Source organism: Nelumbo nucifera, chromosome 5 (genome assembly GCF_055504915.1).
Source record: "Nelumbo nucifera cultivar China Antique chromosome 5, China Antique-T2T, whole genome shotgun sequence".
NCBI lineage: Eukaryota > Viridiplantae > Streptophyta > Magnoliopsida > Proteales > Nelumbonaceae > Nelumbo > Nelumbo nucifera.
Window position 1 is genome coordinate 73,902,025 of NC_142653.1, and position 22,770 is coordinate 73,924,794.

At 38.7% G+C, this 22,770-nt stretch overlaps 1 protein-coding gene across 2 annotated transcripts in view; it reads right to left on the reverse strand.

Moving 5' to 3' along the window:
* The window catches only part of LOC104593978 (Protein kinase superfamily protein), a 119,414-nt gene that overhangs the window by 15,512 nt on the left and 81,132 nt on the right, over positions 1–22,770 (reverse strand). For both annotated transcript variants that reach the window (XM_088888480.1, XM_010254103.3), the window contains exons 6-7: positions 13,229–13,343; positions 12,641–13,141 (exon numbers count right to left, since the gene is read on the reverse strand). In XM_088888480.1, coding sequence (XP_088744606.1) covers positions 12,641–13,141; positions 13,229–13,343 — 616 coding nt within the window. The remainder of the gene's footprint in view (positions 1–12,640; positions 13,142–13,228; positions 13,344–22,770) is intronic.

Sequence of the window (22,770 nt, forward strand, 5' to 3'; positions counted from 1 at the left end):
TAGTTCATGTAGAAACCTCAGGTTCCACATTAGGATGCAGTTCTAAGTATTTTAAGGTATTTAAAGGGGGATCCTAGTTGTGGCTTAATATATAAAAGTGGAGGAAAACTTGAAATAGAGGGATATACTGATACTGATTGGGCTGGCTCTATATCTGACAGGAGATTCACTACAGGCTATTGTACTTTCCTTGGGGGTAATTTGGTGACATGGAAAAGTAAGAAACAGACAGTTGTGGCAAGAAGCAGTGCATGAGGCAGAATATAGAACTATGGCACACACTACTTGTAAATTAGTGTGGCTGAGAAACCTTCTACAAGAGATGGGATATTCTATTGACACTCCAATGAAGCTCTATTGTGACAATCAGGTTGTAGTCCACATCTCTTTTAATCCGGTGTTTCATGAGAGAACCAAGCATATAGAAGTTGATTGTCACTTTGTGAGAGAGAAGATGTTGAGTGGAGTGATAGATACTGCACATGTTAACACAGGAAACCAATGGGCAGACCTGTTGACCAAAGGGTTGAGTCGGGGGAGAGTGGACTACATATGTAACAAGTTGGGACTATATGATATATACTCACCAGCTTGAGGGGGAGTGTTAATGTCGACTGTGTAGGGGTATTTTGGTCTTTATATTTATGTTTAAAGCTGCTGATGTGTAATGTTTTATTAGTGGTTATGTCCCATACTTAATTAGGGGCAAAGGAGTCTTTTCTTTTAATAGAAACATATAAATTAAATTTGGTCGACTAGAGAGGTGATTAATCTCTCTTGTTCGAACCAGAATTCTTCTTTTTTTTTGATCAACAAAGGAGAATTCTTCTTCTTCTCTATTCTCCTCTCTTCTCCTTCTACTTCTTCTTTAGTCTTTCTATTACTTCTCCAATCCTTGTTCTAACAGAATTCAAGTGCAGATTAGATTATAATACTCCTCATGTAGATCACCATTCAGGAAAGTGTTCTTCACATCCAACTAATGTAGCTCCCATGAGAAATTTGCAACTAATGACAATAGAACCCAGATTGTATTAAGCTTTGCAACTGGAGCAAAAGTCTCCTTGTAGTCAATCCCTTCCTTCTAAGTAAACCCTTTCGCCACTAGCCTGGCCTTATATCTTTCAATAGACCCATCCTTCTTATGCTTAATAGTGAACACCCACTTACATCCCACAGTGCTCTTCCCTTTTGATCCACTAATTCCCAAGACCTGACCTTCATTAAGGCTTTCATTTTCTCATTCATAGCCCCTCTCCACCTTGGGTCAAACACTGCCTCTGCAGGGACATGAACAGAAGAAAGAGTAGACATAAAGGAATAATAATGAGGAGATAAACATGAATAAGAAACATATTCAGCAATGGGGTGTTGGGTAGTACAAGAATGGGTAGGCTTACGAAGAGCAATGGAAAGATCCAAATCAGAAGTACGAGTGATAGGATTACTTGGAACCACTGAGACAGATTGGTCCGAGTCCGATTGGTTGTTGCCATAAGTTGGATGATCTCAGGGAATTTTCATATATTTTTGTTGCTTGTTAGTGTTATTAGCCACATCCTCAATATCTGGAGTAGTAACGGGTTCAGTGGGAGTCCCACTGGATAGTCAGGAGCAAATAACAAGTTCAGCGGGAGTCTCACTAGATTCACCTGGGCAGCTAAAACTAGGAGGATCAAGAGGAGATGGAAGACCCGAGGCTGAAAGAGGCACAAAGGAGGGAGAAGAAGAATCCTCTTCCATCCTACTAGTCTCCCCTGAAGAGGATCCCTAGAGGACTGCAAATGGGATTGAGACTCAAAAAACACATCTTTGGTGACATATTTTTTCTTGGTAAGTAGATCATAGCACTTATAACCTTTTCATGTGGGAGAGTACCCTAGAAAGACCCCTTTTGTAGCCCTAGGATCCAACTTAGTCTTCTTAGGATCATTGACATGAACGAAACACACACAGCCAAAAACTCTAGGAGGAAGAGGGAAATCTGGAAGGTTAGGACAAAGGAAAGAGAAAGGAGTTCTCATACCCAACACCCTATATGGCATTCAATTTATCAGACATGATGTTGTAAGGACTGCTTGAGACCAGTAGTGCTTGGGAACCTTGTGCTGAAATAGTAAGGCTCGAGTTGTCTCCAATAAATGTCTATTTTTGCGTTCAGCAACCCCATTATGTTGAGAGGTACTAGTACAAGATGACTGATGTAACATGCCTACATCTTCCATGAACAGATTCAAGGAGATTTCAAAATATTCAGTAGCATTATTTGAATGGAATTGCTTAATTTTCTTACCAAACTTAGTTTCAATCATTTTACAAAAAGCCATGGTTATCCTTGGTACTTCATCACACCCTTTTAACAAGTAGATCCATGTGCATCATGAATAGTGATCAATAAAACTAATATAGTAACGAAAGCTATCTATAGATATAAGAGGTGAAGGGCCCCATACATCAAAGTGAACTAACTCAAACGGTGCTTGAATTTCATTAATATAATAGAAATTAGATAAAGAGCTCTACATTGTTTTGACAACTGACACACTTCGCAAACCAAACTTTGACTCGAAACACACTTGAACAACTTAGGAAACAATCCTTGCAATGAAGAAAAAGGTAAAAGACCTAGTCTAGCATGCCACAAATGTAATCTAGCTACTGACTCCTCATTATCCCGACCACTAATAGCAGATGATTGTAAGGCTAAACTAATGTCTGCATCAAAATAATAGAGAACTCCAGACTCATGACCAGTCCCAATCGTTCTCTTCGTCAATCTGTCCTGAAAGACACAATGAGTAGGAAAGAATGTTATGCTACAACTTAAATTTTTTGTAAGCTTAGAAACAGATAAGAGATTGGAAGCAAGATTGGGAACATATAGAATAGACTTAAGAGAGAGATCCTTGCTTAGGTCAGTAGCACCGAAGTCAATAATCCAAGACTTAGACACTATAGAACTAGTCACACTGTGAGCAGAGACAATACCTAATCTGGCAAGAGAGGTGGAGGCAAGAGAATTGTTCCTTAGACGAGCCATGGCTCGGCTAAGGATTTCTACCTCATTAGTAGTGAAATCAAAGGACCCTGATGTGCGAGAATTAGTAGTATGTCCCATAAGAGGAGGTGCAACTATAAGTGTGTTCCTTGTGCTTTCACCATTGTTATTGAAGAAATAGTTGGTTAGCAACAAGTGTGGGGTTCCATATCCACACTCAGGCTCTAGTGTGTGTGGTTTCATACCCACACCTAGTTGTTTCTAATTTCTTTTATTAGTAGTTTCTAATTTCTTTTTAGTAGTCATAATTTCTTTAATTTCTAATTTCTGTTATTAGAAGTTTCTAATTTCTATTAAGTTGGGCTGGTTGACCTTATTGTTTCTAATTTTTGTTTATTTCCTATTCTTGTAAGGATCCAAAAAGCTATAAATAAAGGAGTGTATGGGGCAGCAGATCATTCACCACTGAACCCCTTCTTTCTTTTCTCCTCTCTTCACTCTTTTTCAAATGTCTGCAACCTCCACAATGAAAACACTTGAGATGCCTCTTGTTTGAATGCTTGCCCCCTTTTTGGGTTGAAGAAATCAAGGCCGAATGCTCAACACGAAGTACTTGGGTGTCAACTTGCACCTCTTTCCTTCTAACCTCTTCATTCTTTACAAGATAGTAAACATGATGCAAATCAGGCATTTCATCCCTTCCCAAGATTTGGGATGTTTTGCTCTCATACATCAGGTCTATGCCAGCCAAGAATTTAAAAGCTCTGCGTTCTTCAATTTGTTTATCATGCCTCTCCTTATCTCTTGTATTTTCCCAATCAAGTACAAGATGGTGGTCAAGTTCTTCCCATAGTCCTAAAGTTGTAAAGTAGGTTGCAACAGGCATATCCCCTTGTCTCAATGCAACAATATCTTGGGTTATCCTACAAATTTTTAATTGTTCTTCTGCTGTCCATAGGTTTTAGACACCTTCTCCCAAATCTTAGAGGCAGTAAGGAAGTGCTGAACAGTCCTAGCCACTCTTGGAGTCATTGAGGCAAGCTGCCAAGACATAACAATAGCATTTTCCTTACACCAAAGTGAGCAATCAGCATCATCTTCTTCAGATTCTTTCTTTTGTCCATCTAAATAACCCATAAGTTCCTAGGAAGTAATGAAAAGCTTGGCTGAAACAGACCGATCTCTGAAGTTGTATTCATCTAACAACACACTGGTGATCTGCAAGCTATGCAGATTTGGGTTTTCCAGGTTTGAAGACCTCCCACCAGTCCTATTGTCCTTAGAAGTCACTTCTCCTGATATTGAAGACATATTCTTCCTCTTACAGACTTAACGGAGCTGTTACTAGGCTGAAAACACCCTCTGTAACTGGACTGAAGCACTCTCTGTAACCAGTTCTGAGCTGAGAGCAGTTTCGAAGGTCAAAAACACCACTTTTGGAAGTCGAACTTGGGTTGTGACTATCGCTTGCAAACTGTTCAATCTTCCAGACAACAACTAGGACTGTCCACTCAGTCCTTCTACCTAGATCTATTCTACACAGATCTCTCTAGTAGCCGAATGGCTACATTTGGCTACTAACTGCTGCAGAATCGCTAGTAGGGCATAAACTTTTGGGAAAAAACTCCCCTTGGGCCCTACAGCCAAGAAAAACCCTAGGCACAAACCTTTCTGTTGTCTACAATCAGTCCTAGGGTTTCTTCACAATAGTGGAGATAAGAGAAAAGAAAAAAAAAAGAACAGAGAAGAGGGAAAGAAGAAAGAAACTAGTTGTAATCAGTTGGGCTGAATGGAGCTCTGATACTATGTTTGCTGAAATACAACAATAGAAGAGGAAGAAGAAGAGAAGAGAGGAGAAGAAATTAGAGAATGGGCAGCAATACTATCTCAGCCAGCCCTAGAAGCTATTATATATATTTACAATAAGAAGTTACAGAAATAGACTAGAATACCCATAATTAGTAATGGGACACCTAGACATAATGAAGAAAAATAAAATAGGTTTAGGCCCATAACAGACTAAAGAACTTAAACATAAAAGAAAAACTAAGCCCACCAACTCTTTAATCATTCGAACCAACAAGAAACATGTCAGAAATGTTGAAATGATAAAAGAAATATGCAAAATAAAGAATGCTATTTTATGCAATGGGACACCTAGACATAATGAGTAATGGGACACCTAGACATAATGAAGAAAAATAAAATAGGTTTAGGCCCATAACAGACTAAAGAACTTAAACATAAAAGAAAAACTAAGCCCACCAACTCTTTAATCATTCGAACCAACAAGAAACATGTCAGAAATGATAAAAGAAATATAGACACACCTTTATGAAATTTATAGAAATGATGGAAACATTGTAAAATTTATAGACATGATGGAAACATTGTAAAATATGCAAAATAAAGAATGCTATTTTATGAAATGATAAAAGAAATATAGACACACCTTTTTAAATTGTTGTCTTGTTCCAAATCACTAAACAATGCTAAGAAACTAAGCTTATAGACAAAAGAATACATTTTGAAGTTGCCCTATAAACATTAAGATTCAGAGCTTCATGATAGAATGGGTTAACGCAAAACTTAACTAATATTTAATTTCATTTTTGAAATGACTATTGATCTAGCTCAAAGTGGTAATATTGTCACCAACTTATGTTACTCGCATATCTAGCTCTCAATAACATTGTTACTCGCATATCTACAATATTGTTACCAACTTATTTTATAATACTATCTCTTGTACTCTACATAGTGGTGGTAGTGTTCATCGGGGAATATGTCGATTCCAGAAAAATTTCATATCACTACCCATGGAAGTGGGAATGGAAATTTGTCATGGAAAACATCTCTTGTACTCCACATACTGCTGATAGTGTTCTTTGGGGAATATATCGATTCTAGTAAAATTTCATGTCAATACCCATGGAAATGGAAATCTGTCATGGAAATATTAAGGAAATTAGGTACAATTTAAACCATGAGCTGCACAACTATTTCTTCATGTTTGAATCATATATCACATCATTTAAAATGGATTCATCAGAAGGAATTAAGTAAAAAGAGAAGGAAGCCATTTTAGGTATCTGAAAATTAACTCTATGTTGTGTTAATATTTTGCCAAAAAATTCATTTCCCATAATTAGGCATGCAACTTGGGTTGGGTTAGCCTAAACCAAACCCAAAGAAGTCGGGTTGGGTTGGGTCAGTTTAAGTTCATGTTTGAGTTAGGGTTGAAAAATATGAACCCAACTAAATTTGGCCTTGGGCAACCTAACCCAACCCATGCCCAATATGTCTTCATATATGTATGTATGAACACAAAAACAGAGATATGTATGTATGTATGTGTTGACAGATGTTGTTGTACATATGTTTAGTACCGCAAGGGTACTTTTGTAATTTCATCATACTTTATGTTGTACGACCAGCCTAGTATAAATAATAACATACTGCACACGCCTGCAATGTGCTTTTGGGCTCTCAGCCCTCTCGCCTCTCCTCTCTTTCTCTCCTCTCTTTTCTTTTCTCTTCTCTTGCTCAACATGGTATCAGAGAAAGTCGTCCAGGCCTGAAGGGTGATGTCAAGCTAATCTGATTTGTTCATCCTCCAATGTCGAGCAGTCAGTCTCTTCATCTCCTAGCTGGATCCATCTGCTGTTCAACCTTAAGCAAGAAGATGCCTGCCTCACTTTTCATCTTCCAGCGCAGAAAGGAGTTCTGGTTATAGAGAGTTTTCTATCTGATGTTCAAAGAAGTCTGCCAACATTGGCTGTTCGGCTGCAGAGAGGCTATCATCTGATGTTCGTAGAGAAAGTTCTGGTTTATAGAGAGGCTATCATCTGATGTTCAAGAAGGTATTATCTACTGTTCGGGTGCCCTGGTATTCAACTGAAGTTTTTTTTTTTTTTTTTTTTTTTTTTGTGTTTCTTTGCACCCATTGATGGACTGCTGATGCCCTAATATTCGACTGTGGTGTTCCTTTTTTGTGTTACCGCTGTTCGGCTACCCTGTTGATGGACTGAAGTAGCTCTTTCTTTTTACTTTGATCTCATTGACTGTTTGGCTGCTCTGAAGTTGGCACTGTACCAGGTCTGCCGATTAGGTGTGTGGTGAACTTCACCTTGCATCTTCCATTCTGTTGAGAGGTCATATGATCTCTGTAAAACTGTAGGTCATACAGACCTGTTTATGTACTGCAACTGCAGTGTTTGCCTTTTGGATTCCTATAAAACTGTAGGTCATACAGACCTGTTTACGTGCTGCAACAGCAGTGTTTGTTCTTGGATCCCTATGAAACCGTAGGTCATAAGGACCTGTTTGTGTGCTGCAGTAGCAGTCTTTTTAGTGGACTGAAGGTCAGGAAGTGCCTGGTGCCTTCTGTAACAGCTCTGTGAGGCAGTGCTCCTTCTTTGGGTGCTGTTTTTTAAACCTAAAATCATGAGTGGTGAAGATTCAGCCACATCTGGAGTTTCTTCAATGCTAAATGGAATGAGTGGGGGTGGTGACCTATCCTTTCCTATGGCTGTTGTCCCTCTTGATGGTCTAAATTACCTAGAGTGGTCAAGAGGGATCAAGTTATACATCACTGCAAGGGGGAAGATAGGCTATATTAATGGGAAAATTAAAGAACCACACTCTGGGAATGCTGAATATGACAGATGGAATCAGGAGAACAGTATGGTTATGTCTTGGCTCTTGGTCTCCATACAACCTTAAATAAGGAAGAATTTCATGTGGGCTGAAACTGCAAATGACATCTGGGAACAAGCAAAATCTACATATTCAGAACTGCGACACTATGCCAAGATCTATCAACTGCAGGCAGAATCGTCTACTTGTAGACAAGGGGAGAGGTGTTTATCAGTATATTACTCTGACTTGACTTCTGTCTGGAAGGAGTTGGACCATTACCAAAATGTGGATTGGAAGTGTGACGAGGATGCAAAACTGTACAAGAAACTTGTCTCCCAACAAAGAGTGTTTGCCTTCTTACATGGTCTGAATCCTATGTATGAATCTATCATAGTACAAATTCTCAGTTCTAAGGATCTTCCATCAGTTCAGGAATTTGATGAACAGCCCTGGTGGGGATGCAGTGGTGTTCGCAGCAAAAGGGGGTGTCTCTACTAGTTGTGTTGGCAGCCCTGGTGGATCTTCTTCCAGGAAAGGAGATCTCCAGAAAAAAACAGAAGATAAGGACAAATTGTGTTGCACTCATTGCCAGAAACCCCAACACACCAAAGATACCTTTTGGGATCTTCATGGGAAACCAAAATGGGCTCAAGATTTGAATAAGAAGCAAGGTTCATATGTGAATAAAAGGTCCGGACAGCAAGGTACAAAGAAATACAACATGGCCAACATGGCTACTCGGGAAAATCAGCCCTCCATCCCTGCTGTGACTCAAACACATCTCTCTGGATCTGACCCGAGGGAGGATATTATGAATTCCTTCCGTGACCATTTAGAGCTCTATGGTAGAGCAATTCGTCAGGTGGATGCTCCTCCCTCAACCTCATTTGCATCTACGTCAGGTAACTTTGCCACAACTTTCCATGTTGCTTCTCACACCCTTGACTCTACATGGATCATTGATTCTGGAGCGTCAAAACACATGACTGGTACGTCCTCTTACTTTCAAACCTATCACCTTCTTACTGGAAGAGACAAGGTGAGACTAGCTGATGGATCATACACTTCCATAGCTGGTCAAGGAACCATCTCTCTTTCCCTTGGCCTTACTCTCTCTGATGTCCTACATGTTCCAAAATTTCCCATTAATTTGTTCTCTGTTAGTAGTGTTACTAATTCCTTAAACTACTCAGTGACTTTTTTCCCTTCTCATTGTGTGATTCAGGATCTGGCCTCGGGGAAGACGATTGGTAGGGGACGTATGGTTGATGGACTTTACATGCTGGAGAATAAGGCTGGTCTTCATGTTTTAGAGTCTATGAGTCAGTCCTGTAAGAGTCAAGTTTATTTATGGCATTGTTGCCTTGGTCATTTGTCTTTTGAATCTTTAAAAGTTGTATTTCCAGAACTTTTTAAGTCAATGTCCGTTTCGGATTTCTCTTGTCAAACGTGTCAGTTAAGTAAACATTGTAGAACTCATTTTCTACAAAAAAATAGTAAATCTGAATTTCCTTTTCACATTGTTCATTCTGATGTATGGGGCCCCTGTTACTTTACCATCTGAGAGTGGCTACAAGTATTTCATTACCCTCATTGATGATTATTCTAGATATACTTGGGTATATCCTATGCGAACCAGGAGGAAGTACCAAAAATTATCCAAGATTTTCAGCGGATGGTCTTCACTCAATTTCAGACTGAAATCCAAATTTTTTAGTAAGACAATGCGAAAGAGTTTTTTCATAGTGATCTCATGGAGTTCTTTGCTTCGCGTGGTTCACTTCACCGTAGCTCTTGTGCCCGAACACCACAACAAAATGGTGTGGCTGAACGGAAGAACCGACATCTCCTTGAAGTGGCTCGGGGTTTACTACTCCATATGAATATCCTCAAACGTTTTTGGCTTGAGGCTGTTCTTTGTTCTACCTACCTCATTAACCGTATGCCCTCTCGTTGGTTAGAATACAAAGCCCCACATCAGCTTCTCTTTCCTAAAGCCCCCCTTCTTCCCATTCCTCCTCGTGTATTTGGTTGTCGGTGCTTTGTCCAAAATCTGTCTCCCACCCGTGGGAAATTGGATTCTCGTGCTATTCCTTGCATATTCCTTGGTTACTCTTCACTCAAAAGGGATACCGTTGTTTTGATCCTGTTTCTCAAAAATTCTATGTCTTCATGGATGTTTCTTTCTTTGAGGATGAGCCTTTTTTTCCTGTTTCTCCTCAGGGGTAGTGTAGGCATGAGGAGAAACTGGTTCAACTCCCTTCTCTTCCTGATCCTCTGCCTTTTTGTGTCTTCTTTCGTCGTCGCAAAGGCCAACCAAATTCAAGAGCTGTGGAGAATCTAGAAGTTGTACCTCCAGTGCCACCAAACTCCTCGGGGGAGGATCATACCCACTCAGGTAACTTGGCGCCCAATGATGTTCATGATTCTATTGAAATTGATACCTCTGCTGCAAATGACCTTGACCTTCCTATTGCTCACAGGAAAGGTGTTAGATTGTGCACCACTAAACATCCCATTTCCAACTTTGTTTCCTATGAGAACATTTCACCCTCATTTCGTGCTTTCCTTACCTCTATTGACAGTGTCCCTATCCCCAAGAATGTGGCAAAAGCTCTTTCAGTACCTGAATGGACAAATGCCATGAAGGAAGAAATTAATGCCCTTCATAAAAATGGCACATGGGAACTCAAGTGTACGGAGTTGATTATGCAGAAACGTTTGCCCTTGTTGCCAAGATGAACTCCATTAGAGTTTTTTTCTCTCTTGCTGCTAATCTGAATTGGGATCTACATCAACTTGACATCAAGAATGCATTCTTGAATGGTGACCTTGAAGAGGAAGTTTACATGATTCAACACCCTGGTTTTCTGGCTCAAGGCAATGAACAGAAAGTGTGCAAGTTGAAGAAGTCTTTATACGGGCTGAAACAATCACCAAGAGCTTGGTTCAGCAGATTCCATGTTGCGGTTCAGCAGAGAGGATACAAGCAATGTCAATCAGATCACACACTGTTTGTGAAAAGAGGATAAGGTAAAATGGCTGCCTTGATAGTATACGTTGATGACATAATTGTTACTAGTGACTAGAAGGATGAAATCCAGAGGTTGAAGGGTTTCCTTGCTACTCAGTTTGAAGTGAAGGATCTAGGACCTCCCAGATACTTCCTTGGAATTGAAATTGCCAGATCAAAAAGGGGTATCTTCATTTTCCAAAGGAAATATGTCCTAGATTTACTTCAGGACACTGGAAAGATGGGAGTGAAGCCAGTTGATTCTCCCATTGACCCCAACCATAAATTAGGTGACTGCCAAGGTGAACCTCTCAAGGATGTGAAACAGTTTCAGAGGCTTGTAGGGAGATTGTTATATCTTTCTATGACTCATCCAGACATTGCTTATGCTGTTGGTGTCCTCAGCCAATTCATGCATGCACCTAGGTCCACTCACCTTGAAGCAGTAGAAAGAATCCTCCGATATCTAAAAAAGTTTCATAGTGCAGGCTTGTTATTTCAAAGGCACGGGCATTTGAAAGTTGAAGTCTATACAAATGCAGATTGGGCTGGATCTCAAAGTGACAGAAATTCTACTAGTGGCTACTGCACCTTTATAGAAGGGAACCTTGTTACATGAAGGAGTAAAAAGCAAAATGTGGTGGCTAGATCCAGTGTTGAAGCTAAATATCGTGCAATGGCTCACGGAGTAGATGAAGGTATGTGGATAAAGAATCTATTGTTGAGTTGGGTTTCCCAGTGGACAAACCTATGACTCTATTCTGTTATAACAAAGCAGCTATAAACATTGCTGCTAACCCAGTGCTACATGATAGAACAAAACACATCGAAGTTGACAAGCATTTTATCAGAGAGAAGGTCATCATAGGCGAAGTATGTACTCCCTATGTCACCTTTGAGAACCAACTTGCAGACATCTTTACAAAAGGGCTACACCATTCCAGACATCATAATCTCTGTGACAAGTTGGGCATGATTGATATCTATGCTCCAACTTGAGGGGGAGTGTTGACAGATGTTGTTGTACACATGTTTAGTACCACAAGGGTACTTTTGTAATTTCTTCATACTTTATGTTGTACGACCAGCCTAGTATAAATAATAACATACTGCACACGCCTGCAGTGTGCTTTTGGGCTCTCAGTCCTCTCGCCTCTCCTCTCTTTCTCTCCTCTCTTTTCTCTTCTCTTCTCTTGCTCAACAGTATGTATTAGCACAAATAAATATGTATGTATATCAACAATTTTAAGCTTGAAAGCAAAGATTTTCTAGTTCTTAAGGCACCATAACTTTGTCCTTGTACATAAAATAATGTTAAAATCAGTGATTCTGCTATTTATCAAAAAAATCAGTGATTTTGCTAACCCAACCCGAAAAGTCATGTTGGGCTATGCTTATGCTTGGGGGTTCAACAACCTAGGTTGGGATAGGGTTGGCCTTGGCCTAACCTATCCCAGCCTGATTTGCACCCCAACCCCAACGAATTCATGTATTTCCATGCCTAAATGAAATGATTCAATAAACAAAAGCTCCACATGCCCCTTATATATCAACCCCAATGAATTTATGTATTTCCATGCCTAAATGAAATGGTTTAATAAACACAAACTCCACATGCCCCTTATATATCAACCCCAATAAATTTATGTATTTCCATGCCTAAATGAAATGGTTTATTGGGTGTTGGCATGTACATAGTTATTATATATGCTAGCAAATGAATGTTGCGAATATCAGAAAGGGAATTACATAATTATAATAAATGGAACTCGTAAAAATTGCAACTTAATTTAAGAAGAGAGAGTAACCAAATGATTTTCCTTTGGATCATTTCTGCATGTAACTCACATAGCAGTCCCAAAATAAACTATTTGAGTGTAGATTGGACAGAACAAAAGAAATGGACTCCAGTGTCATTAACTGCATCTAAGTTATATGGTTTAAGTTTAAATTAACTGTTGACTGATAAACTTAGGTAGTAAAATTACCGTTGTAGATTCCTTGCCAGTCACCCTTTCAGCCTTCCTGTGAAAAGAGGTTGGCCTATCCAGCAGATGATGGGTCCATTCTTGCTTTGCAGAGGCATCAGTATCATCCAAATGATCATTCCTGCCATTCAGTCCCTGCTCTGGCCAGTGCAGATTTGAACTCCTTTCCCTATATTTGTCAAACTCTGAAGTGCTTCTTTCCACTACTGGACCAGAATAATTGGCAAATTCAGCAACACTTTGAGGCATGTGAGATCTTTGAGTCCTCAATTCTGGGCCATTATGTGACAAACCAAATGTTTGGATTCCTAGAGCCTCATCCTCCCTCACCTTCTTGTTCAATGATGAACCAAATGCATTGTGGTGAATCATTGAGCTGGAATGGGAAAAACGACTCTGCGAAATTCCTCCAGGAAGCTCCATTGGTAAGCCAGACCCACCATCCTCTTGGGGATTGTATTTCTCATTAGTGCTTTTAGAGTTTGTTTGTCCTTTCCGCTTCTATGTAAAACATAAAAGTGAGGAGAATGGTCAAAAATATGAAACAACTAGCTACAATAGGATGGATCTTAAGAGTGACAGAAATACCTGTACCGCAACCTGCAGCTCTGCATTTGCATCTGGTGCTGGCACCGCCTTGGACTGTCTTGAAACCCTTCTTCCCAATTCAGATTCATGCAATTTTGATGCTGCTGCTCTTTTCCTGGTTTAAACAGGAAAAATGCATCAAAAGTTAAGCCTAAAAAGGCAGAAAATGTTGGAAAAATGGTATCATATGGCTAAGTTATCCACAAACTATATTCAAACAAGGAGATGTATCAAAAATTCTAAAAGTTGAGGACTTATAGCACCATGTAGTCCCATAGCTCTGGGGATTCTACAAGGGCAGTGCTGATGGAAAATCCAACAAGGCATGAAGCTTGCAGAACTCCTAAAGTTCAGAAATCTGATAGTAGAAGGAGAACCCCAATTTCACATAACTGCTTGGATCCTAGAATTACATACATGTAGTTAGAGAAATGAGAGAGAGAGAGAGATAGGGAGTTGGAAAAAACTATAACTAGACATTGGGATCATTCAATAGTGTGACTGATGCTTTCACATGGCAGGGAGCAGACAGAGATCAGTTGTCACATGGCAGGGAGCACCCTTAACTTGAATCTAGAAAAAGGAGTCATAAACTGGATGCCTTGTCACTCAAGAAGAAAAAAAAAAAACACAAATTCTAGCAGGGTCATCCCCTAAAGAATGCTGTGTCTTCAATGTCTTCTCCTGCAGTGTAAACCTTCTCTATCTGTCTTTTCTTTCCTCAATTCCAGATTCATATTATTCTTTTTGCTGTTTCTATCTATTGGCCTCATTTATGTAACAAGTGTTAGAACTTAGAGCTTCCTATAATTGATTTTATAAATCACTTCCACCTGTGAGCAAGGCTTATGGGACTCTTTGTTTATTGGCTACAACAGCATTTCATTTGGAACTTTATCATCCTGCAAATATTGCACTAATAATATCAACTAGTACTCTTTCACTTTCAGGCATGGAGAACTTAAACGGTCACGTGGGGTTCAAAGTTTGGGTGGGCCGGATTTGAAACAGACTGTCCCACGTGATAACTTAAATGATCACGTGGGGTGGGTCCCCAAAGGAGTGATTGCAGATGGAAATTCCCATCTATCATCTTCTAAAACTAGCCATCTCGATGGTTCAGGGTTGCAATGACAAAATTCAGTAAGAGAAAGCCAAGGAAGCTCGCTACAATCAAGGTTTAAAATGTCGATGTCGATGGAAATGTCACTTTACCAAAATATAGGAAATATGTCGGAAATGCCGAGGGGAAATATTGTAAAAATTAGAGACATTGTGAAAATATTAAGAAATATGTGGAAATATAAAATGATATTTTGTAAAATCATAAAAGAAGCATTAATACATATTTCTAGACTATTATCTTATTCCCAACCATTATATAAAGCTAAGAAACTAAGATCAATAACAAATCAGTAAATGACGATTTACTGATTTATTGATGTTTTTACAAGGTTATCTGATATTTTCTTTTCTTATTTTTAATTCTGATTTATTATAAATTCTAATATATTTACTTCACACTAGTAAATAGAAATACATTTATTCTGATTTTTAAAATATTAAAGTTATAATACATTATGTTTTATTATAAATTTAATAAACTGATTCTCCTTTTTGTAGTTTAAGATTATGATTAATCCTAATTTCTTATAAAACTTAATGAATTTATTATGATTTCTAATATATTTACTTCACACTAGTAAACAGAAATACATTTATTCTGATTTTTAAAATATTAAAGTTATAATACATTATGTTTTATTATAAATTTAATAAACTGATTCTCCTTTTTGTAGTTTAAGATTATGATTAATCCTAATTTCTTATAAAACTTAATGAATTTATTATGATTTTTAATACTAAATTTATAATAAATTATGATTTAGTATAAAATTTAATAAATTTATTCTGATTTTTTATATTAAATGTAGAATATGATTTATTATAAAATTTAATAAACATTTTCTGATTTTAATAAATATTTTAAAAATACTAACTAGTTAATATTTTATTACTTGAAAAATATTTTATGTTTTATATTATAAAGTAATTAATTTATTCTTTTGTTTTTATATTTTGTTATTTTTTTATTAATATTTTATTTGAAATATTAAATAGAAATTATTAATGGAATAATTTATATTAATATACTGTACTATATTAATATAATATACTAATATATTATATTGTTAATGTACATTAGTTGACATCTTGTCGACATAATAGGAAAAACTGTTTTTTTTGGTTATTGGGACCGATTTGGTCGACATTTCCAAAATATAGGAAATGTCAATCAAAATAATGTAATTTTTATATTACCAACCATTTTCATGTCGATGAACCTCGACATCGACATATGTCGGGCGACATTAGCGACATTTTGCACATTTGGAATCATGGCTACAATGGGTCACTCGAAGAGATTTCAGGGAGAAAGATGAGAATCAACCGTCTCCAGACCGTCCAAACCCATGGTATGTGAGGGGTCGATTGGAGGATAGAGAGGAAGAAGATGAAGGATGGGTTGACTATACAATGAAGGAAGAGAGCAATGGGGAAAGCTCAGATGAAGCTTCTAGCATCGAAAGTGATGATGATGCAAGCTCCATTATGGGGGAAAATGAAGCTACCTTAGACCTGGAGGTTCTATTTCAAAATGATGAGAAGGAAAAAACATTTAGTCAGGCCGACACGGGAAAATAGAGAAAATAAGACCACAAGAGATGTGTTTCACTAGTGTAAGAGAGGAAAGCTAGCACCCAAGAACAAACAAAGTCCAACCAAGTACCCACTCAATGCCTTACATTGACAAGGAGGTAAATCAGTCTCCTCAGAAGCAAACTGGGAACACACCAGAAAGGGTTAAACAGTCAGGTCTGGAAAGAAATCCTAATGTTGCAAATGTGACAGAATTGATTTCCCACTAACCCAAGGAACCAGATTTCATTTCGAAACAGAGAAAGTCAAATCAAGTGTTCTCTCCTTCCTCTTCTCCTACCCATGTAACCTTGTCATTTCCGGTTTTGTTACTGATGAGTGTTCAATGTCTTTTGTCCCAGATTTCCTACCCATCTAGGAGTCGAAGGCCCATGACATTGCAACCACTATAATTGCTTGTGCTCAGAACATACAGGGGGAGGTAGGGAGGAAGGAAGTAGACGGGGAAAGGGAAAGAAATAAAATAGTTTGGGAAAATCATTGAAAAGATAATGGGAGAGGTTGGAAGAATACAACTACAAGGAGAGGGTGCACTAAAGGTGCTAAAGGGGAATGAGGAGGAGATAAAAGGAAAAAAAGAAGGGGAGAGAGTAGGGGGAGAGAAAGATAACCCCAAAGCAGATGACTCGGTAGCAGAATTTGTGGGGAAGCTGGGATGCAAGTTAAAGAATCCAAATGATCTAAAAGCCTTCCTACAAAAAAGGAAGGAGAAAAATAAGACAAAGAAAAGGAAGCTAAATGAAGTTGAGAGATTGAAGAGAGATGTAGAGGGAGATAGGAGTTTCCTTATGAAAGGGGAAAGGAGAAAAGGGGCTAAGTGGATACAAAGTAATAGGAAGGGGACAGAGAGAGAGATTAAAATGAAATTGTTGAGCTGGAATGTTAGGGGTATAGGCAATGCAAGAAGAAGAGCAGTAATTAAAGAAGTGATAAGAAAGGTTAATCCAGATGTTGTTCTAATTCAGGAGTCCAAATGGATGGGATTTGACAGAAGATGGGCAAGAAGTGTTTAGAGATCTAGAAGGATAAAGTGGGCAGCTATTCCTTCTTGGGGAGCTTCTGGAAGAATAGTGACATTGTGGAAAGAAGATATTCTGGAGGGGATTGAGGAGTTGATGGGTTTCAGTCTCATTGAAATTTAGGCAGGTGGAAGGGGGTTTTGAATGGGTGTTAACCAATGTTTATGGTCCTAATGATTATAGGGAGAGAAAGAAAATGTGGGAAGAGCTAAAGACATTAGAAGATTATGGAATGGACCATGGTGTGTTGGAGGAGATTTTAAAACTATAAGGTTTTCACATGAGACTAACAACCCTAGGCAAAGGGTTACCACAAGTATGAGGAATTTCAACCAATTTATGGAAACCTTTGAGCTTAAAGAGATTCCTCTTTGGCACAACAATTTTACTTGGTCCAATCTCTAATCGAACCCAATCTGCTCTAAGTTGGATGAATTCCAGTTCTCAACTGATTGGGAAGAACTATGGGGGAACATCAACTCTAGAACACTCCCCAGAATTACCTTTGACCATTGGCCCATTATGATCTGCAAGGAAAATCTAAGGACTGATGGGCTTGCCCCCTTTAGATTCGAGAACATGTGGCTACCCCATCCAGCTTTTGTCAAGAAGGTCAAAGAATGTAGGGAGCAATGCAACCCATCAATGGAATAGGAAGGAATGATACTTCACAAAAAAACTCTAATATCTAAAGCTTAGGATAAAAGAATGGAATCTGTTGGAGTTTGGCAGGTTGGGAGAGAGAAAACAAGCTCTAATTGAGAAGATTGAGGAATTGGATCGTAAAGAAGAGATGGGATTTTTTGGGGAGGGGGACAAGGAGCAAAGATGGCTATTAAGGAAACAACTGGAGGATCACTTGCTAAAGGAAGAAATTAGCTAGAAACAAAAGTCTCGATGCAAATGGTTAAAGGAGGGGGATGGTAATACTAAATTCTTCCACACTGTGGCTAATGGAAAAAGGAGAAAGAATTTTATATCCAAATTAGAAGTTGAGGGATCAACCATCTCACATCTAACAGAGATAGTAAGGGCCTTTGTACACCACTTCAAATCTATTTTTAAAAGGCCTCTAAATGAAAGGGTGTGGTTAAAGGGTTTGAAGTGGCCAGATTTGGGGTCAGAGTGCAGGGAGTGGCTAGAAAGGAAGTTTGAAATTGAAGAGATAAAGGAATAGTGATTTCAATGGAGTAGGAAGGGAGGAGGTTCCACTCACGCAATTGCAATTTGCAGATGACACAATCCTCTTTTGTGAAGGAGGGAATATAACCCAGATTCGAAGTTTGAAATGGTTATACAACTTTTTGAGCAAATGTCTAATCTTAAGGTGAACTTTGAGAAAAGTTGTATTGTGGGAGTAAACATGGAGAAAAGGGAGGTTAGGGAGTGTGCAGATATGCTGGGATGTGTAATCCTAGATTGGCCAATAAGTTACTTGGGCTTGCCCTTAGGAGATACCCCCAAGAAAGGAAGTTTTTGGAACCTAGTGGTTGAAACATTTGAAAAAAGGCTTGCTTCTTGGAAGAAAAATTATCTCTCTATGGGAGAAGGATCACATTGATAAGATCAACCCTAACTAATTTGCCTGTTTATTTCATGTCAGTTTTCAAGATCCCCAAACAGGTTTCTAATAAGCTGGAGAAATTGATGAGGGACTTCCTGTGGGAGCCAAGGGAGGAAAAGAAGGACCATAGGGTAGGTTGGGAAGTGGTGACTAGAAGCAAGAGACAAGGTAGGCTAGGGATTGGGAATATTAAGAAAAGGAATATGGCATTATTGGGGAAATGGTTATGAAGATTTCCATTAGAAAGGGATAAAATGTGGGCAAAGATAGTGGTTAGCATTCATGGGCTGGAGAATAATAGTTGGGATCTGGGAATCCTGGCATGAGCCAAAACCACTTCTCCTTAGAAAGCAATCCATAATCTCCTTCCAGTCTTCTCTCAATGGACCAGGTATGAATTGAATTCAGGTAACCTTATTAAATTCTGGGAACAGACTTGGGTAGGGAATTCTCCTTTGTCAAGCCAATTTCCATCATTGTATCCTCTCTCTGACCATAAGAATGAGCCTATTTCTTCCTTTCTAGTCCTTTCCAATGCTTCCTCTGGTTTTGGATGGAATTTGAATTTGAGAAGGGCTGTAAGGGACATTGATTTACAAGAAAACTGTCCCTCCTGGCAATCCTTGAAAATGTGTTTCTGAACCCCCAAAAGGAATACTGCAGAATATGGACCCCATCCCCCTTGGGCTCTTTCTCTTGTGCTTCTTTCTTTCAGTCCCTTTCTCAGCATCCTACTTCCCTTGCAATGCCTTTCCCTGCTAAAGAAATTTGGTGCAAGCCTATTCCACCTCGGGTTGGGAGTTTTTGCTAGGAAACTTTCTGGAAAGAATAAACACTCGTAATCTTCTTCAAAGAAAAAGACCCAAGACTTGTCTTTCCCCGCACAGGTGTGCTCTTGGCAAAGCTGATGGAGAGATTGGGTACCACTTATTAGTGTCTTGTCACTATGCAACAACTATTTCGGCTTGGCCTTTGTCTATCTTTGGGTGTAGTTGAATCCCCCTTTCAAATGTGCAGAGTTTATTTTCCCCCTCTTTTTTCAGTTGGCCTGCAAAGAGGGGTAGGATCATGTGGAGGAGTGTTAAGGCGGCTGTATGTTGGTCTTTGTGGGAAGAAAGAAACTCCAGAATCTTCTCAGAAAAGGAGAGGGAAGCTGAGAACTTAATGGAGATGATCCACTTAAGCACTGCTGAAATCCATGGATTTGTTTTCAGACTTTTCTGTGGATGTGTTGTTGAAATTGGAAAGAAATAGCAAAATCAGTCCAGGTCAAGAGTGTCATTAGTCGCAAAATCAGTCCAGGTCAAGAGGGTCATTAGTCCTTCTTGGATCCCCCCTTCTGATGGGTAATATAAAGTTAAAGTTTGATGACAGCAGCATTGGGAATCCAGGACAATCAAGAATTGGAGGGGTTTTCAGAAATGAGGAAGGAAATACTATAGCCCTTTTCTCTGGTCCAATTGGAGAGGGTGATTCTCTCAGGGCTGATTCCTGAAGGGATCCAAAGCGCAGGAGAACAGGATATTAGGAAACTAATTCCTGAAGGAGATTCAGAGATAGTAGTAAGTTGGTTAAAGGAAGACAAGCCTGAGTTGTGAAAATACAACAATGAGAGGAAAAAATTCAAATGGCTGGCAAAGGATATTGAACAGCTGGGTTAAAAGAACTACAAATGCCTTTGCTGACGGGCTAGCTAAGCAAGGGGTGTATAGGGCTTCATTGTTTTGGGCTTCTTTCTAATTCTGTTTTGTGTTTGTGGGGGAGTTAAGACAGTTTACCTCCCTCTGTTTGATTGTAATACTAACTAATTAATTCCAATGAAATTCTGTTATTGATAAAAAAAAAATCCCTTAAAGAATGCCAGCTTCTAACTTCAGGGTTGAGAACCTACTCAGAAAACAAAATGAAAGAGAGATTTATCATTCCCTGTGGCCCTGCCTGCCTTTGGCACCATCTATCTCCCCTAAATTGTTAAATCCCTCACCTTCCACCAAAGAATTAAAACTGGGATTTTTCTTTCATATGACAGTAAAATAAATACCTTTCCTCAACCACTTTTTCTAAGTGAGGTGGCCAGTAGACCATTATGGCCAGCAAAAATTTTATTTTAGTCATGAGACAGGGGATTGGGCATCTCAGTTAAGGCTTAAAGGGCCCACTTCTGGGATCACTACTGCTCAAATGGAACCCTGATATTAAACAATGAAACTGCCTCCTCATGACACCCAATCCTTCATTCCGTCCTCAATCCTTGCATTTGAATTTTGAAGAGCAAGATACCTGTAAATAAAATTTAGCAGAGCCCAGTCATCCTGTAGTGGGATCCATATACTCTGAGTCAACTCAAGGGAAACAGATGAGAGTTTGAGCCCTTCAAATGGAATTCTCAAAACCACAACTCCAGGATGCCCTATCTTTGATGCCATGTCATCTATCTTCCTAGTCAAACTGCTGAGAGACAGAGAGACCATTTACGAGAATGGAACTCCTAACAGTCTTGGACCAACCACAGTTAGGAAGAAATCATATGGAAGCACCCCAAGAAAGCTCATATAATACCTATATTACAATTCTAACCAACAGAGACCACTGACATGCTTTGAATTGTGCATCATATTCAAATCATCAACTCATATACTCAACAGCACCCAAAAAGATCCAAAATGTGAGAGGGATTTCTCCCAACTTCAAACCATAAATGCATTCTCACAAAATCTAGTTATTTAAAATATTGCTTGAATGCTGGTTTCCATCTAGTATGCCTTTGTACAAATACCCAATGGCTCTCAAAGAAATGAAGCACCACAAGCGAGATCCTATATGCATCAATCCACCATTGACATTTTAGAGCATGGAGCTCCACATAACAACTGAGAAATTGAACCCTACTAAACTTTCTGAATCAGATTTGAGAACAAAACATCAGGATCTTCTTTTTGCTAAGGACCTTTTAAAGGAAGTATAACTGCACATTTAATATTCAAAAGGAAAAACATAGCAAATAAATGTGAATATCAAAAGAAAATTGAGATATTTAATACTGATTACCAAAAATACTTGATTCATTACCATCAACTAGACATTTTTGTCTTTCTTGTTACTTGATGCAGTCCACAATCATGCTCCAAAAACATAGAATCATATGTCTAGTTGTTAGTGGACTTCTAACAGATAGTTCACTAAAAGCTCCAACAACTCTTAATAGCTAGTTTTTCATTTAATGTTGTAATAGATAGTTTTGCATTTAATACTCCAACAACTAGTCTTCTCATTTAATGTTCTAACAGCTAGTTTATTCCCTATATAAAGCCTTATAATCTCAAGCCAAAGGCATAGAGATTTTCCCTTTGTTTTAAGAAGCCTAGAGCCTTCTTTGAGAGTTGAGAAAGTTCCTCTCTTTGTGTGAGTGAGTCCCCAACCTTGTTGCTTCATATTATTAGTCTCATATTAATAGAATTTCCATCCAATTTCCTTCTTGTCTCTAATTCTCTAAGCAAATTTCTTTTTTTACATTTTCTATCAAACTTGAGTTGCATCAATTGGTATAATAGCAGGATGAGTTTGAGCTTGTAATTCCTTCGCTCTATTCGTTTTCTTCGTCTAGAGACAGTGTTACAATTCCAGAAAATAGGTCAGTTGACGTCCCAATTTCGGTAGTGAAATATTCATCAAATTGGGTCATGTTATATATCGTTGGAAAGTTCTTTGAGTCTACTTTCTAACGCAACAAACGGTTCGCCAATCAGATTTTTCCATGGAAAGTTATAACAGACCCAAATTTGGTCAACAGAGCTGACTGCATATCCGAACCTTTCAAAGAAGTGAGACGCCATGCCAAGAGGTCGGCCTAAGAAGCAACACAAGGCTTCAACAGAAAATGCCTACTTACGTGAAGTCAATGAATTAAAGAAATCTTACAATTCCATTCAACACATGGTGGAAGAGGTGTTACGTAGACTCCCCGGGCAAGCTTCTACAAGCAATCCTACCGATCAAACTGTATTTATGGAGCAAACATTTGAAGAACTGAACGCTTCTGATAAATATGATATTTTTGACACATCAAGTTCTACTAGAGGAGCTTCAACAAGATCAACACCTTCACAACAAGCTTGGGACATGGATTGACTTGTACGTGCTTTAGAAGGAACTGACAAGAGCATCCGTGTTGATGTTTCTGACCTTGACAGTAAGCTCGATCCTGAATTTTATTGTGATTGGATTGCATCCTTAAAAAC